General features: G+C 50.2%; 1 protein-coding gene across 1 annotated transcript in view; it reads left to right on the top strand.

Annotated features, from left to right (window-relative positions):
* Positions 1 to 16,415, top strand: part of boc (BOC cell adhesion associated, oncogene regulated) — a 29,405-nt gene extending 12,990 nt beyond the window's left edge. The window contains exons 8-23 of the mRNA XM_088363849.1: positions 8,308 to 8,437; positions 8,692 to 8,964; positions 10,839 to 10,985; positions 11,289 to 11,432; positions 11,633 to 11,929; positions 12,330 to 12,602; positions 12,678 to 12,946; positions 13,031 to 13,196; positions 13,281 to 13,349; positions 13,602 to 13,811; positions 13,881 to 14,056; positions 14,166 to 14,571; positions 14,645 to 14,862; positions 14,935 to 15,014; positions 15,107 to 15,243; positions 15,558 to 16,415. Of these exons, the coding sequence (XP_088219975.1) occupies positions 8,326 to 8,437; positions 8,692 to 8,964; positions 10,839 to 10,985; positions 11,289 to 11,432; positions 11,633 to 11,929; positions 12,330 to 12,602; positions 12,678 to 12,946; positions 13,031 to 13,196; positions 13,281 to 13,349; positions 13,602 to 13,811; positions 13,881 to 14,056; positions 14,166 to 14,571; positions 14,645 to 14,862; positions 14,935 to 15,014; positions 15,107 to 15,243; positions 15,558 to 15,697 (3,117 nt within the window). The 5' untranslated portion in view covers positions 8,308 to 8,325 and the 3' untranslated portion in view covers positions 15,698 to 16,415. The remainder of the gene's footprint in view (positions 1 to 8,307; positions 8,438 to 8,691; positions 8,965 to 10,838; positions 10,986 to 11,288; positions 11,433 to 11,632; positions 11,930 to 12,329; positions 12,603 to 12,677; positions 12,947 to 13,030; positions 13,197 to 13,280; positions 13,350 to 13,601; positions 13,812 to 13,880; positions 14,057 to 14,165; positions 14,572 to 14,644; positions 14,863 to 14,934; positions 15,015 to 15,106; positions 15,244 to 15,557) is intronic.
* The last annotated feature ends 1,716 nt before the right edge of the window (positions 16,416 to 18,131 follow it).

The raw sequence follows: 18,131 nt of genomic DNA, 5'->3' as shown, positions 1-18,131 counted from the left end.
AAAGTGGGAGGGAGGAGAGTGGGGGGGGAAGAATTGTTTGAGAGCTCAGTCATCCAAAAACCTCCTTTCAGTGTGAGAACCTTTTTCGGGGGAGCACGCAGAGAGAATGTCGCCGCCGCCGCCGCCGCCGCCGCAGTAAATAAAAAGGCAAAACGAGAAGAATAAGAAGGAAGAAAACGTTTTTTTTCCTTGTTTTTCTTGTTGTTGGAGACGAGGACTACTGGGGTGGGAAAGTCCATCTGAAGATCGCTTTGCTGAGAAAAAACGAGGTGCAAGCGCTAAATCGAGCAGTTTTGGTGAGTTTCAATCCTCCGCGCTCCCTACTTTGAAATCAAATCGACACTGCATAGATGCCAAACTTGTGATTACTTTTACCAAGAAAACTCCAAAAGTGATGTTCGCGTGTTGCTACTTGGTCACGCATGTTAGCGTGGTAGCACGCGTGGAGTTTCGAAGCCCCTTAGTGCACCCTATCGATGGAGATTTAGGAGAAACTACACAAAATGTATTTTTAATTGTACCTCAAATGCGCGTTTTGCGCTTTCCCCAAAAAGTGAATTCGGCATGCGGACGCACGACAACGGGACTACTTTGTTAGCGTCTCTGTTTGTTCACTCTACTTGAATCACGTTTAACCCGCTTGAGCGTATTTTGGACGAGAAAGTAACACGTTGCGTGACTTTTTGCGGTTGGCATTCGTGTTTATTTAACGCTATTACACGTTGTACAGGCCGCATGCATCCAATGTCGTTTCCACAGTTGCGGGGAACATAAACACATCGGGGCTCTGCTAGGTTGACGTACCCCCCACAGCAACAATGTTTGCTGGACCTCTGTGGTGAAGTGTTTTGTCCAGCGTACATGGAACGCGTCATTCTCCTGCAGAGATTGCGAAGATGTGTGTGTTGTTGTTTTTTTGTTTGTTTTTTGGCATGTACTGTATGTGTGGGTGCATTTGCTGGACCGTCTTTAGATGCTAGCCAATCATAACAGTGCCCTTTGGGTCACGTGCTTTCTATCAAACGACTGATGGTGTTTTTGCAGCATCCCATTCCTGCTTGATGAGGAGAAAATGTTGACATAAGCTTTCCTGCTAATGACTGTGATGGTCGTGGGGGGAAAAGGGGGGTCTCAAGTTTCCTCAGCACAGGTGTTGTTTTTATTGTTTGGATTTTTGTAGGCCTTTTGCGAAAGCTCAGTGACAGACATAAGTGTCGCTCGGATTAAAAATGGAGAAAATCAAAGGAATTAAGATTGTAGACGCTAAATTGAATGTGCGTTAATGAGTGTGCCCTGCGATTTTCCGCCGAGGAGTCCGGGCCTGAATTCAGGTGGGATAGGGTCCAGCTCACCCACAACTAATGAGCACAAGCTCTTTGAAAAATGCTTGGAGGCAAATGGAGAAACTCTTTGTCTTGTTCTTGATCAGTTCTGACAAGTGCGACGGGCCTGAATTGAACTAATTGACTCCGGTTCTGATTATCTGCTCGTTTACCAGCCCCATTGACCAATACGCTAAAAAGAAGAGCATTTTTGGGGATTACTGCTGCCTGTGTTACACTTTTCAGGTTAAATTGACTTTTTTTATACTCAAGTTGCCAAAGCCGAGCAGACTGCGATGTAAAATGAATTCATGATAAAAAGGAGTTGCAAGTATGTTCAGTGGTCTGTTAGCATTAGCATGTTTAGCACCCGTCAAGGAGTGTATTTTGGTGCTGTGGTTGCCCAAATGTATGCCAAGTGTGCCATAAGCTTGTTGTGGAGCGTGGTGCGTTTGCGGGCCAGCGTTTAAAAACGGACGTCGACTCGAGTGTGGGGTCTAATCTGAGAACCTATTTGTTTATTGATTGAATGCTGAAGCCCTCGATCAATCACTCTCTCTAGTTTGTTTCATGTTAGCATTATGATAATCAATGGTGCTTTTTGACCAGTCCTTGTCGACTTTGAGTTGTTTTTAGTATACGGCCCGCGGGCTCAAGGTCGCCCACCCCTGTTGGCGACCAAAGAGAAGGGGAAGAATGAAATCTCCATCCTCGAGGGCACGCTTTCATCTGTGACAGCGGGACACTGGTGCAGCCATAACAGACGTTTTTTGGGGGGCGGTCGAGGGCCTCACCTGTGTGGTCCTTCTGGACGGGAAGAAATAGAGAGCTGGCCTCTTACTTTTCCCTTCTTTTTACGCTTGTAACTCGTTTGACCCAAATGTGAAGCGTTCTTCCTTGTCTGTCTCTGTACTGATTGATGGGAGGAATCTGGGCTTCTCTGTCCATCCATAGAAGGACACCTGGCCAAGCAGGTGCCCCCCAACTCCACTTCTGATCCTTGCTGTCAACCAGGACAGCATTGAGGGGTTGGAATGTGAGAGTTAAAAAAAAAAAAAGGGACTTCTGAGGCTAATTAAACATGCCGCCATCAAACGGCACGAAATCCCTTTCCGCTTCAGGTGCCTCTTGGCGGCATGTGCAACCATTTCCCACGCGCCTTTTTTCTTTCTTTCTGAATCCTGTTAGCTTGCGAAATGAACCGGCTACCCATCCGTTATTCCTCAGTCATATTTTTTCTTGAAAACACTATGACTGGGCTCACATGGCAGTTGGGTTTAATTCCTGTCAGCGGTCCTTGGAACAAAATTGTCCCCTGAAAAAAAGGCTCCCTGGCCCCAGAATGTTTGAGAAACCCTGCGCTAATGAAGTCAGCCCTCTCACACACATTGTGAAGTCTAAGTGCTTGTTTGCTCACTGATCCACTCCAATAGGAGTGTGTCTGTATGTGTGCGTGTGTGTGTGTGTGTGTAGTAGATGTTTGGACAGAGATTACAGGGTGTTGTTAGCGACGCGCTAATAGCTCATTCACACACATTTGTTTAACCTTGTCGTCTTGGATGAATTATTGTGTTAAAAAATGCCGGCATATCGACTTTCCCGCTCGGGAACCCGGGCGCCGTTCCAAGGCCGTTAAGCGATAATCACTTGTAGGCTGGCAGGGCTTGATTTTGGCTGGTAGAGCGATGCTTGTCAGCCCGGCCCGGCCCGGCCCGGCCCAGCCCAGCCCACCGGTGCCTCGGGGTAATGGAGGGCTGGAATTTTCCACCGTCCTCTCCTGTCAGCCGGACGGCATCAAGCGTGAGAGCGAGACTTCAGCTCAGCAAGCCCTTCCTTTTGGCTGTGCATTTTGCTTTTTCTTGAGATTTGATTTGATTTGATTCCTTCCCTTGACCAATGCTCATACAAACAAGCAGCCTCTTAGCGATTCTCCTCTATTTTCGACTTCTTCCAGCCAGCCAGCCCTTCCTCCTGGGAGAAAACACAACCAGGGTTGTGAGTGACAGGACAAATGGCGGCTGTGCTTTAAAAAAGGAACAAAAAAAGACTAACCACCTCCAGAATCTTAGTCCAGCTGGTTCTCCTCTCAGGAAGCTCTCACTTCAGTTTCCCGCCTCCTCCTTTTTCTGCTTTTCCTATACACGAGTCTTGTGACTCTACGGCCGGCCGGGTCTTATCTCAAGTTCCCAATGTCTGTTTTTCATATAACATTTGAGCCCCCCCCACCCCCCCGTACCCCCGCTGAGACTTGCCGAGCCGGGCGGCGGATCCTTCCCCGGGTTCCTGCTGAATAATAGGCATAAATTGCTCTTGATTTATAATTGGTTCCATTCAGTCTGCAAGAAAGTCCCCCCCCCCCCCCACTCCTTCCCCCTTTCCTTTTCCTCCTTACTTTCTTTCTCCAATCTCTACAATGGGTAGATTCAGCAAATAAATATATCTGCGTGTGCCTCATGACATTTGAAAAGTTCAGTTAGTACAGAACAATGATTTGATTTTTCAAATGGCATATTTGTGAGTTCACCTACGTATTTTTAAAAAATGAAAAGACTCTCGATGGGCCGGATCGAACACCAAAAGGAGCTCCATATGGCCCACGTGCCTTATGTTGCCCACGGCCACACGATCTAGCATCTAATTGGCAGCTGTTTTTATGTGTATTGGAAAAAGCAAGAAATATCCTGAGGTTTGCATTTTTCTGCGCCTTTGTGAGTATACTTTTACCATGTGATGGGGACATGTGTGTGATTGCTCGCGTATGCGCGGGCAGAGAAAACATACTTGTGGCCACGCAAAATATGTAAGCGCTTGTGTGTGATGAGTGCTGCAAAATTGCCACTATTATGTTAGCTTTCCCAGCGTGCGTGTTTGGATGCCCAAATCTAGTAATGACTCGCCACAACACTCCATTTTTGCTCACATAGTTGATTATACAAGAGAAATGGAGAGTTGCTTTTATTGTCACTCCATGGAATGATTTGAAAACTAACAAAAGATATTTGTTTTGGTTGGCTTTTGCAGCACCACTTTGATTGATTGGCTAGCTTGAGCTAGCTAGCTAGCTACCTTTGTCCCATTGTCAATTTTCCTCCCTCTCATGTGATTGGCTTCTATCCCTTCTTTAAAATTGCGTCCTGTTCCCATGGCCCCGCCGCTTCACGTCAAGTGCAGGAATGCGTCCGTCTGTGAGCTGTAATTAGCCCACCGCGGTTAATTCGGCTCGGTTATCTAAATCATGCAAATTGGTCGTCGCCGCCGCCGCCTAATTGATTTGAACGCCCGTCGGCCAGGCAGCCAGCTTTCAATTCTGTCCAGATCTCCCTGGCTAATCCCCCCAAGACGCCGTGTAGCTCGTTAGTGTCGGTTCGCAGGGACCGAGTTGCGGATTTGGACCGACCTATAGCTCATTATTAGATTGAAAGATGGGGGGGGGGTCTCGTTAGCAATGCTCTGATAGCTTTTTGTATGGAATTTAATGGCATGTAAGAAGCAGTCCTTCTCCACCTGTTGCCTGGGAATTGGGAACATAACCATACGTAGCCTCTACTTGTTTATGTTGACCGGCTTGCTTGTTTGTTAAGCAGAGCGCGGACCTTCGCCAAGCCACCCCCCCAAAGCACCTCGTAACCCGCCCGTGGCACGGGCCCCGGAGGCCAGCAAGCAGCTTGGTGGAAATATGTTGGCACATTGTGTCGCTGAAGGGCTCGTCCACTCTTTTGGTGGGAGTCACCGTCCTCCATCAATCCATAAAACCCTCCACTCACTCCTACTTAGTCATTGAGGCCCCCTCCCTCTCCCTTTCCATCCCCCCTCTTTGGTCATTGAGCGTGGCCCATCAGCTCTTCCCCGGGCCCTTCAGAGCAGCGTCTCCCCTTTCTCCAGGGGTCCGCGGGGGTCTTTGTCCGGGCGTCGGCTCACTGCTTTACAATGACTCTCCACTCTATTAAGGTGCGTTCTGCCTGTTAGCGTCGCCCGGGGCAACCGGCCTCCCGCGCCGCAGCTATGCATTGTGGGCCGTGGCGGCCTGTTGAAACGCCGCCACTCCTCACACTTGACACCGCATGTGTTTATCTAAAGGGGAGGAAAGAGAGTAAGGGAGGGGCGTAAGAAGACGTAAAAGTTGGGGGAGGTAGGCGAGTGATAAATATGCAACAGAGTGTTGGAGGGTTACGAGCAAGCCCCCCATCCTCACCACGGCCCCTTCCTCCTCCTTGTCGTGGTCTTCATGCCAGAAAGCAGATGGAATGTGAGCACTCCGGGAGGAGGCTCCAGCCTGGTTTTGTTCAATTAGCAAGGTTGTCAAAATGAATTTATCCGCCCTGCTGGCACCACAATGAGAAGGGGGGTGGGGGGCGGATGGGTAATGGGGGTGTCCTGTCACGTGACCACAAATACCATGGACATAGAAGGCGCCACTTGTTGTCATGTACGCTAAGAGTTTTTACGGCTGCTGGTGAGCGTGTATAGATTTGTGGTGGGGGCCACTGTTCTGGTTTCCATCAGCTTGGATGCTGCTATTGACTTTTTCTTTTTTCCTGGATGGAAAAAGTTGGACATAGATGTCAGGGCAACTTTTCATCTGGAGGCAGGGTATCCATCCGCTAAGCAAACACCAGGCCCAGCTGACTAATGAATCATGTTGGGAGAGATGTTGGGCCGGCCCGAGGTAGGAGGGCTGTTTTTAAGGCACGGCTGACGTATGACTGCCGTTTTAACAACCATTCATCTCCTGTCGGGCCTGTCCTCCCTTCTCCTCGACTGTGTGTTGAGAGAAAATTGACTTTTGTAGACGTAATAGTTGACTCTTCCCGCCCCTCAAGCCCGAAACGAAACAATTTTAATTTGTCCGATGATGTTTTCTTATTGCCCGCCAAATCAAAGTCCTTTGTTAGCAAAAAATGTGTTGGTAAAGCCCGCTTGTGGGCACAGGTGCCCGATGCTCACATACGCTTGCCTCTTTTTATTGAGCAGCTGTCGCAGCTTCGGCCTCAAAAGCCGCAGGGCCTTCACGCTGGCTCGCACACTTTGTTTGTTTACCGTGTGCGCTCGCCACTAAATGGCCTCCCCGAGCCTGTAAGTGTAAGAGTAGCGTGTGTGATCACGCTGCAGGTTGTTTATGTACGGCCGCCATTCCAACAGGTAAATATTTGCTTGCCAGGGAGATGCGCCATCTTGTTTTCTCATGACCAGTACACCTGTATATGCTAACGAAGGTCCAATAAAAGTGATGACCTCTCGTATCACAAATGAGTAATTAATTGAAAAAAAAAAGACTTTTATTCATAACTATCCAATTTGTATTTACAACAGTGGTTGACTAAATGATACAAAATGACACCAGTAGGATGACAAGAAGCTGAAGTGAGTTGTGTTTGTTGTTTTTGCCTGGGCTAGCATTAGCAAGGCATTAGCGGCACCGCTGTGAAATGCTCGTAACTGCAGAAAAATGAACATTTGTGGGAAGAAAAGTGAAAGCAGGCTGGATAAATGATGTGATTATTACAGCATGCGTTTTTTTTTTTTTTTTTTGTGGGTCTGTTGGAGGGTGGTCGCTGATCCAATATTGCTCTCTCGCTCTCTCTCACTCTCTGTCTCTGTCTCTGTCTCTGTCTCTCTCTCTCTCTCTCTCTCTCTCTCTCATTGACGGCGTACAGTGTGTGGTCCTGTGCTCGTCTGTCAGACTTATTGGCTTTCATTCACAACAGTTTTTCCATCAGCTCTTCATTTTAACTTTAGCCTCTCCATCCTCTTTCCTCCTTCCCTCCCTCCCTCCCTCCCGCCCTCCCTCGCTCGTCCTCCTCACCCCTCACCCTCTTTGTTTTTTGTCTCCCAGCGGCCTGGTTAATCACAGATATGCGGATGAACACGGAGCCCAGTATGAATATTACGCATGTTTGGTACCGGGGGGAGAATGGGAGGTTTGAGAGGCGCGGGACCACCCTCCTCATCCTGACGGGAAGTTGTTAGTTTAACCTGACAGGAAAGAATTCAGGAAACTTGGCAGCGAGCAACAAGGGAGAAGAGATGCACGCTCTCTCTGCATTAACCATTAAAAGGTTTTGGAGTATTTGTGTTAGCATAGCTCAATTAGCATAGTTAGCATCATTTTTTCATTATTATTATTTTTAGGTGGTTTTAGTGGTAAAATGTTACCCTTAGTTCTTATAGGTAGCTTTTATTAGCAGTGGTTAGGGTGACGTCTTTGGAGCTATTGGTGGTTTTGTGACTTGATTTTGGTTCTCTTGGTGGTTTTCTTAGCCTTTATTAGCTTGATTTATTTAGCTTTTTGGTTTTTTGTTTGCTTGTAGTTGTCAGGCCTGATGTGTTGAAGTCTATTAGTTGTTAGCTTGAAGTCTTGCTGTTTCTTGTTATTTTCAATTAATTAGAAATATTTATTTGAATTTAGTATTTAGGTCTCTTGGTGGTTAGCTTTACTTCCTTTTTTTTCCCCCCCAGCATATTTTCTTAGTACTTATTAGCTTGCCTTCTTCCCACCCGTCAATGGACCTTCTTGTATTTTTTTCTTTTTTTCCATCCCTCCCTCCCTCCCTCCCTCCCTCCCTCCCTCCCTCCCTCCCTCCCTCCCTCCCTCCCTCCCTCCCTCCCTCCCTCCCTCCCTCCCTCCCTCCAAACCCTCTCTACCTGTATCAGTTACACCTGAGCAGGAAGGCATCGTGTTACAGAATGAGGGAGCCTTTTTGATGGGCTGGAGGTACGGGGGGGAGGCTGAATGGGGGTGGGGGTGCAGGTAGACGGGGTCAGCAAAGAAAGGCTGCATTTGTGCGCTTGCCGCTGAGGATGCCTCCCCAATGGCCGCCTGTTGCTTTATGTGCAGTTGGAAGTTGCATATCATTTGTGTTCTTCGTAACTCTGCAAAGATGATTTAAAACCGTGTAATAATCATCCCCGACCACTTGGGGGAAATGTAAAGAAGTATGGCAGTTACTGACTTTTTTTTTTTTTTTTGTTGGTATGTGTGTTTCAGAGGAGTGTTGCATGGAAGATGTCTGGAAAACGTGACTGGACTACATGGATGAGAAAAAGAAGCACTCCCGTATTGTGCGCTCTGGGCGCCGTGCTGCTATGTTGCCTTCAGAGTAGCGCCTCCGTCTCTGGTGAGTAGATCTTTACGTTGGTGTATGTTAGAAGTACAAGGATGCCTTTTTTTCGGAGTTTTTCCTAACACCTGGCGCCGAGTAAGCTTCGCCAAGGACAAAATATTCCGACTGGCAGGGTGGGCGTGTTAACGCGTCTGGCAGCTGCAATTTGCTTGGAACTAGAGAATGCAATTTTGGTTGAAATTGCGTGTCAATGGTGAATAGCTGATGAAGTGGAATGAAGACGTATTTGTGTAACCCTAACCCCATAGATGAAGTCCCAGAGTTCACAGAGGAGCCCAGCTCGGTGGTGCAGAAGCTCGGAGGCAGCGTGAGCCTACGCTGCGCCGCCCGCCCCGCCTCCGCCTCCATCAGCTGGCGCCTGAACGGCCGGCAGCTTACGGACGGAGACTTGGGCGTGGCGCTGGGGCCCGCGGGCTTGTTCATCGCCACGCTGTCCAACGTGACCTTAGGTCGCTACCGGTGTGTGGCCACCACCGGGGTTGGGGCCCTGGCCAGTGTGCCCGCTGACGTCACCGCAGCTAGTGAGTAAAGCGCCGCCGCACACAGACGCACACTGTACACTTTTTTCCACTTTGTCCAAAAAGAACATCCAAGAAACACAAGTTGTTGTATTTTTCTTCCCAAAAAAGAAAAACACTCTGAGCAAGCACCCCCTTCTACATCCTGACAGAGTTGGCGCACCCCTACTCTGCGCCACAGAAAGCCTTTTGGATACTTTTACAGAACTCTAGCCCAAACTGTTTTTTCTTCTTTTTTTTTTTTTGGCCTTGCCTTGCTCTAATGGGGTTGAGAGTATGCGAGCTTACATTTGATATGCGTCCAGGGACTGCGAGGAGGCCTGAAGCTGTGTAACCTGAAGCACAGGAATGGAATGGAAGGGAGGGGAGTGAGGAGGGGGAGATACCGGGGGCCAGTCAGAACAGGAAGAGGGACCAGGACTTGGCGAGTAGCCCTCAACCACGACAGCTGGCCCCTGTGCTGTGATGAGCTTCTAACATGTAGCCAGGCGTGATGCCATGCCATGCCATGCCATGCGTGAGGCTGTCAGATGCCACGATGATGATGAAGATGACACCAGGAGGCATTTCAGGGCCAGTCGAGACAAGATCCCCCCCCCCCCCCCCCCGCACAAAATCTTCCCGGCTGTCACATTGTGCGTCTCCTCGTCACTTTTTGTTCCTTATCACTGTTGCGGTGTAATAACACCAAAATCAAAAATCAGCCTTTGTTGAACTGGTTGTCAGTGAGACCATTTCAAAACAGGCCGTGCCTAACTATGTCATCACCTTCGGCCGGGCCTTGAACTCCTCCGAGGGAGTTGCTCCAGAGGGAGCGCGTACGTGCCTGCTCCCGTCTCCATGTGGGGTTTTTTTTTAGCGTACTTTAAACAGATCGTCCCTTTGCGCTACAATTGGGAATCCATAAAGATGAAGGATTTAAGCGAGGGGGGGTGCTCCGGTGCGGGGGCTCCGCTCGGGTTTATGAACGCAATCAATCCTCGGATGTACGCACGCACGCACCTGAGAGGCGCCCATATGCGGGGAAGAATGTGGGAGGAGAAAGGTGAGCAGAAACGAGGGGAAGGGCAGGGGCTGTAAAAACACCACCTGATTGATTTTGCAAATGGAGCGCTCACAGCACTTAGCTTGACGTGTCTTTGGCTGCGGGAAGGTGTGCATTTGCGCCCCCCCCGCCCGCCCTCCTTTTATAGCTCCGACAGACAGACAGACAGACAGCAGGGCCCAGCGAGTAAATCAAGAGCCGCCTTGCAGAGAAGCCGCCGTTTGTTCTTTGGCTTTAAGCAAATCACCGCGGCGGGCCGGGCCAGGCCAGCCATCTGCCAAGAGCTACACACCTTCCCGTGGAAAAGAATGGATCGAGCTCGAGTTTTGTAAAGGATACATGGCACGGCTTTTCTGGAAAAACAATAGACAAAATGTGTTGTTTTTGTCTGAATGGTCTCCTTCTATCAGCCCCCCCCTGCCTTTTTTCCGGCCTCTTAAGAGCAGTGTGAGTGGTGCTTCCTCCCCAGACCCAAACTAGATCTATGCCCCTGAAATCCTAGACACCTCTGACCCCTCCGCCAGGGGGTTGAAGGGTTCAAGGGTCAGATCTGTGTCTGCAGACTGTGTGTCTGCCCGCGGGACTCTGGCGGCACATGCCTCTCCCTCCCCCGTTAATCCCATTCCCTCCCACGTTTCCCACAGAACGTGAGCTGGCCCCAGTATAAAGTTTGACAGGATTAATTGTGACGACTTGGAGGCTTTGGGAAATCAAGTTAGCTGCGGATAAAGCTCGCGTTCAACTCCAAATGGCTTTTCCAGACATTCCCGTCGCCCGTTGAACGTCATTCCCGTCGTGCAAACTGACGCGTCCGGCTTTTTTTTCCCCTCAGAGCTGCGCGACTTTGAGCCGGACGACCAGCAGGAGATCGAAGTGGACGAAGGCAACACGGCCGTGATCGAGTGTCACCTGCCCGAGAGCCAACCCAAGGCGCAAGTCCGCTACAGCGTCAAGCAGGAATGGCTGGAGACATCCAAAGGTTTGGCCCCCACCCCACGACTTCCCCATCCTATCTCCATAATTTACTGGAATGCCATAGCGCCGCTATCTAAGGCCATCATTAAAGCGCCGATAAGGCGGATTATCTCAAGAATGTTAAAACGCAGCAATTGTGGGCTGTTTCTTTTTCAAAGTGTTTACGTCCGCCCAAAGTTGCCCGGACGAGAAGAAAAGCGTCCGTGCTTTGAGGCCGGTATGCTAATACGTGATGCCTGCGAGCTGTAGCAGACGCTTATCTGCGAGGAAACGATAGAGACCTTTTTCCTTTTCTCTCCTTGGACAGGGAACTACCTCATCATGCCGTCGGGCAATCTGCAGATCGCCAATGCCACGCGGGAGGACGAGGGCCCGTACAAGTGCGCCGCTTACAATCCCGTCACTCAGGAGGTTAAGACGTCGTCCTCGGCCGACCGCCTACGCATCCGCCGTAAGTCCCCGCCCGGATTGATAGTGCTCCGCCACTTGGTAGGCCACATGTGGCGCGCACTTGCCAATTGAGTTGGTTCATTTGATGTCGCCTGGCCGCCATAATTCTCGTAAACCCTTGGCCGCTGTTCAAAGGAAGAAAGCGCACACTGGATTGTGATGTGGATTCCAAGATGGAAACTCTAACCGCCCTCCTCCCAGGCTCCACGTCGGAAGCGGCCCGCATCATCTACCCGCCGGCGTCCCGCTCTATCATGGTGACCCGGGGCCAGCGGCTGGTGCTGGAGTGCGTGGCGAGCGGCATCCCCACGCCGCACGTCACCTGGGCCAAGGACGGCCAGGACCTGCGCGTGCACAACAACACCCGCTTCCTGCTCAGCAACCTGTTGATCGACGCCGCCGCCGAGGGAGACTCGGGAACGTACGCCTGCCGGGCCGACAACGGCGTCGGCGGCGCTGCCGTGGGCGCCACCGTGCTCTACGATGTGCAAGTGTTTGGTAAGAGATGTGTTAAGACGAAGCAAAAGCCCCATTTTTACCCCGGAGACAAACAAATAGCAGTCGTTTCTACCAATTAGCACTATGCGGTCACCCAAGCTCTCGCGTAAACCCAAGAGGAGCTGGTGCAGACAAACATCTCTCTTGTCTCCTGTCCAGCTTACGGCTTTGTGTTTTTCCAGTGATTTTCCGCAGATGTTGTGGCAGTCCCTTGAATTACAGGCACGGCTCTGCGCTAATGAGCTCTGCACCCCCCTCCCCCTCTTGATTTACAACAAGTCAACCATCAACTCAGCACACGTCCATGTTCCATTTTCGGAGCATTTTGGGGGGTGCAGATTTCACTGGTGTTGCCAGTTTTTTATGCTGTCATTTTGAGAGATGCTACTTTTTTGGGCAGAGCCTCCTCTGGTGGCGGTGGAGCTACAGCAGCAAGAGGTGTCGCTGGGCGAGACGGTGCGCTTCACCTGCCAGGCGCGCGGCAAGCCTGCGCCCGCCGTCACCTGGCTGCACAACGCCATCCCCTTGTCGCCGTCGCCACGACACCGCCTCACGGCCCGCATGCTGCGCGTCTCCAACGTGGGCCCGCAGGACGAGGGCTTGTACCAGTGCGTGGCGGAAAACGCCGTGGGCAGCTCGCAGGCATCCGCTCGACTCATCGCCGTATCCACCGGTGAGCGGCTTATTTCTTGTTGTGGATTATTCCCGATGTAAAGCGGGACTTATGCCGCTTTGTCTTCCCTCCCAGGGATCACATCCAGGGGCAAGCTGCCCTCCATCTTTCGCCCGCTCAGCCCGGACAAAGTTCTGAGGGAGCAGCCGCCCGTGAGGCCCGGGGCGGCGGGGGCCACGCTGCCTCTGGACTGCGCGGCGCTCCCGGGTCAGATTCTGCCGGCTGAGGCGCCCGTCATCCTCAGCCAGCCTCGCACGGGCAGAGCCGACTACTACGAGCTCACGTGGCGGCCGCGGCACGAGCGGGGGGCCCCCGTTCTGGAGTACATGATCAAGTACAGGAAGGTAAGAAAGTGGTTACCGTGCGCCAGCGAGCCAGCGGCACCCGAGGGCATTTGAAATGAAAAAGCACCGCACGCCACTTGTCAGGTGGGCGACCCGTCGGCCGAGTGGACGTCCAGCAGCATCTCGGGCTCCCTGCACAAGCTGACGCTGGCCAAGCTGCAGCCAGACAGCCTGTACGAGGTGGAGATGGCGGCCAAGAACTGCGCCGGCTTGGGCCAGCCGGCCATGATGACCTTCAGGACTGGGAAAGGTAGCTCCGCTATGCTTGCTAGCTTCAGGCTAACACGTGGGCTAACCAAAGTTTGCTCTTGAAATTTGGTTTTGTGTCTTTCAGGTCGTAAAGGATTGGGAGGTCATAACGATCTGCCCAAAACTCCCGCTGTTCCGTCGCCAAGCCTCTTGCGTGAGTGTCGGTCGCCCTGCTTCGCCATTAACTTGTATGTCCTTCTTGACTACTAACATCCACTTTTCTCAGTCTCTCTTTCCCTTCTGTCTTCTGGATGAGCTCTCAGTAAGTTTCTTTCAAACTAAACCGATCTTGCCGAAAATGTGCAATATTTGTCGTTCAAGAGAGTCTGACAGGATATTTGTTTTTGAGTCAGATAATGAGTAAAACAAGTCCTCGTCCGTTCTTGACTCGGGTTCTCCGGTGCAGCTCCCGAGGCGCCGGACAAGCCGACGGTGTCCACGGCCACGGAGACGTCGGCGTACGTGGCGTGGATCCCGCGCGGCAACCGTGGCTTCCCCATCCAGTCGTTCCGCGTGGAATACAAGAAGGTGAAGAAGGCGGGCGAAGACTGGGTGACAGCGGTGGAGAACATCCCGCCCTCGCGGCTCTCGGTGGAGATCACCGGCCTGGAGAAAGGTCAGCCAGCCCACTGGATGGCCACGGTTTGAACGCAAATGCGCTTAACGCTTTGGTCGCCGCCCCTAGGGACGTCCTACAAGTTCCGAGTGGTGGCGGTCAATGTGATCGGGTCCAGCCCACCCAGCGCCCCCTCCAAGGCCTACACGGTGGTGGGCGGGAGGACCCACGAACGCCCCGTAGACGGACCCTACATCACCTACAACGAAGCCATCAATGAGACCACCGTCATTCTCAAGTGGACGGTAAGGACTTTTGGATTGTTTCGACTTTGAAATTCCATTCCTGTTTTTCATAGCAGTTTGTCTTTTCGATTTTTATAGCAGTTTTTCTTTTCTTTCCCAATTTCCCCAGTACACTCCGGTGAACAACACTCCCATCTACGGCTTCTACATCTACTACCGGCCCACGGACAGCGACAACGACAGCGACTACAAGAAGGACGTGGTGGAGGGCGACCGCTACTGGCACTCCATCGGCGACCTGCAGCCCGAAACGGCGTACGACATCAAGATGCAGAGCTTCAACGAGAAGGGCGAGAGCGACTTTGGCAACGTGGTCATCCTGGAGACCAAGGCCCGCCCTCACCATCACAGGCCCGTCCCCTCCGAGGGCCCCGAGCGGGAGACGGGCCGCTCGGGCGGCCTGGTGCCCCGGCCCGGCGACCTGCCCTACCTGATCGTGGTGGTCCTGGGCGCCTTTGTCTTCATTATCGTCGTCTTCATCCCCTTCTGCCTGTGGAGGGCCTGGGCCAAGCAGAGTAATGATTCTGTCGAATGGATTTGTAATGATTTCGTTGCAACATTTTAACAAGGGGCCTTTTTTGTACCCAGAACAAACGTCAGACTTGTGCTTCCCGGCCGTGGCCGCGGCCGCCCCCGTGTCGTCGCCGTGCCAGTACACCATGGTGCCCTTGCAGGGTCTGGCCCTGGTGGGGCGCTGCCCCGCCGACGGCCACCTGGCCGTCCCGCACGCACTTTACCCTCCCAGCGAGCACAACGGCAAAGCCCACCACGAGCACCTGGCTCACGGGCTACCGGGGCTCCATCAGGTACTAACCTAAGACTTGGCAACTTGTGGGCTGGGGGTGGAGCTTGTATTGATGGGGTGTCATTTGTTGTAGGAGGAGGTGGACATGGGCATGGAGTGCAACAGGTTATTACCGCAGCAGGGACTGGCCAACGGGTACCACTTCTGCCCCAGGTAACATAACGTAACGCAACGCAACGTACGGACGCCAGCTGACCTGGGATAGCCTTCAGACCCTTGACTGATTTGTTTTCTCCCCCCTTCAGTGATTCTGAGCATCACGAGCAGATGTTTGAGTCGGTTGATGATTCCTCGCTGCAGCTACTGGGGTCTTCCCGTCACCTGGACGGCCAGCAAGAGTCCACACCGGACGAGGACGGGGCAGGAGAAGAGCTTTGCCAAAGTACATTTTTCAGACATTTTAACAAAACAGAAAAAAAAATGCTACTCATTTTTCTCAGTTTAGTGACTTCCACTTCATGGAACTTTTGTATCTTTTATGATAGCCAGTGCTCACTTGTAACACAGTAAGAGGACGTCATGGTTGTCTTCATGTGCTTCTAATCAGCTGCTGTTGTTTTTTGCTTGAGATTCCTTGGTGGGCCACAATTCAGGCCAGGAACTTCCACACACTCATAGCTGACATTTGACTTTGAGCCACTTTCGCTTTCCCCCACCCCGATCCCTCCTGACGGTTTTCTCTCTTTCGAAATGCAGAGCTGGCATCTTTCCCAGCCGTCGTATCTCTGGAAGACGAAGGAATTTTCACCACTTCGTCGTCGTCGTCGTCGACGACGCCGCAATCCCAAGATGCCGTACAGGAAGCCAGTGTCCCGCCCAGTGAAGCAACTGGGTAAAAAAAATGTTGATAGAGAAATCTTATTTATTTTTTTACCACAAATATTTATGTATTTATGCCTTTGTACATACTCTGTTTGATAACTGTATATAAGGATCTTTTCATATTGAAAAAGGTTCTATTCACAAGTTCAGCTCTTTTGTCACATGAGTTAATAATGCAAGTTTTATTCATAATTCTCAAGTGCTTAGCAAATTTTAATTTAAGAAAATACATTTTAGAAAATATATATTGTTTCTAAAAAAGTAAAAAATAAGTTTTTGCAATGATGGATTTTTTTTTACAGTAATTCACAATTTCTCCTTTCTATTCCTTTTAACCAGCACTTGTCACGTGGCTCATTCCAACACCGTCTTCATAGATCTGTCAATAACGCTTTTTTTTATCGATTATGTCAAGAAATAACCACATTGTGTGAAAAAGACGATATATTGTACAGTTATTTATTTTTTTTCAAGTCACTGAACGGGATTGTGGACATCCTTCTATCAGTCGCCGATAAGCTGAAGCCATACCTGCTTCATTACCAAAATAGCCACCTGTGACAGGTGTCAGTATTTCTCACATCGCTGTTTTAAGTATTGTATTACGCCTTTGTTGTGCCAGCAAAAATGAAGGAAATTCACAGTGTAGCTTGTCTTTTTTTTTTTTTCTGCGTGTGTGCTCCAACATGAGCTGTAGCATTATTGCATGTAAATAAAAGCTTATGAAACCGATGTGTGCGTGCGTGTGTACCATTTTTTTCCATTTTCAGTTGACAGTTCACTTCTTGGGTGCTAATAGATGCAAAGGGCTACATGTTTGAGCCCAAGAAGACTTGGTGAACCATTCTTTTCAACGAATCTTTGAGTTAATTGATTCTAAAGATTAAGTTCACTTAAAAGAACTCGAATGCACATCACTACAGTGAATTAGAGCGCCTACGGTAAATGTGAAGGCTCGTTTAAAAAAAAAGGAAAAGAGCGGTTTAATTTTATTGTTTTTATTTTCAAACAAAAATCGAACATATTGCGAGAAACAAAGGAAAGTACAACGACGCATATACGTTTTGGATTCCCTGAATTTGACCCTAAGATAGCAAAAGTGTACCGTGTGTCGCCCTCTGCCGGTCAAGTATGAGAAATGACGCTGCGTATATTCGTTTTGGTTTCCCTGAATTTGACCATAGGATAGCAAAAGTGTACCGTGTGTCGCCCTCTGCTGGTCAGGATGAGAAATGCTCCCGTTGATCAATCCAAAACAAAATATACGAGCCGTTTCTTGATTTGCATGTAGTGCTGTATTAGAAAAAAAAATAGAAAATCCATTTTTCTTTCTACCAATCTTCCCAAGCAATGGTTTGCGATTAAAACGCAACATTTGAATGCTTGCATTGCAACTGTTCAATGACAATTAAAAGAAGTCCAAAAGTTGAAACAGACTTAAGAGAGATCTTGATTATTTCACCTTATTATTGCAGCTTATTTTTATTCACAGCAAGTGACAACAACAATTAGTTTGAACTTGTGCAACTGCAAGGAAGAATGGGCAGCTCTGACCCAATCCGCATAATTTCCAATTATAAAAAAAAAAGGCAAAATGGCGGTGTACCTAATAGAGTGCACGAGTGACGTCACAGATCGAACAGCCAATCAGAAAGTGGGGGTGAGGGCGGGTGTGGCACTTTTCACTTAAACCAGGGATGTCGACCTCTATGTTTTCCAAGTGACCCTCGTTAAGTGCAGGTGCGTGAAAACTTTTAGCTCCTGCAGACCGTGAAAGGAGCTAAAACTTTTCACGCAGGTGCGCTTAACGGGGGTCACTTGGAAAACATGTTGGAACGCGGCCCCGAGGACTAGAGCTTGACGCCTGTGACCTTTGACCATGATACTTCCCTAATAAAGTGGCCTGCGATTAGGTACACTTGAAAATGGCGGTGTACCAGAGGAGCAATGGCCTATCCAGAGGAGCAATGGCCTATCCAGAGGAGCAATGGCCTAGCCAAAGTAGCAATGGCCTATCCAAAGGAGCAATGGCCTATCCAAAGGAGCAATGGCCTATCCAAAGGAGCAACGGCCTATCCAAAGGAGCAATGGCCTATCCAAAGGAGCAATGGCCTATCCAAAGGAGCAATGGCCTATCCAAAGGAGCAATGGCCTATCCAAAGGAGCAACGGCCTATCCAAAGGAGCAACGGCCTATCCAAAGGAGCAACGGCCTATCCAAAGGAGCAACGGCCTATCCAAAAGAGCAATGCCCTATCCAAAAGAGCAATGCTATATCAAGTCAAGAATCAAGCAGCACGCTGCAAAAGTCGACGTTTGCGGATCATGTGCCCAGGAGGGGGCAGTGTGGTTGCCTTTGGTTATGGGTGCACGACGGAAAGGTTGCAGGTGTGGCCAGTGTTTGGGGCTCTGATGGTTGGTCTTGCTTAAGAGGTGTGCAGTGGTTGTG

Source organism: Syngnathus floridae, chromosome 20 (genome assembly GCF_059516105.1).
Source record: "Syngnathus floridae isolate MCC-2025c chromosome 20, RoL_Sflo_1.0, whole genome shotgun sequence".
Taxonomy (NCBI): domain Eukaryota; kingdom Metazoa; phylum Chordata; class Actinopteri; order Syngnathiformes; family Syngnathidae; genus Syngnathus; species Syngnathus floridae.
Note: the sequence above shows the minus strand (reverse complement) of the source record. Positions and strands in the feature narration are given on the sequence as shown.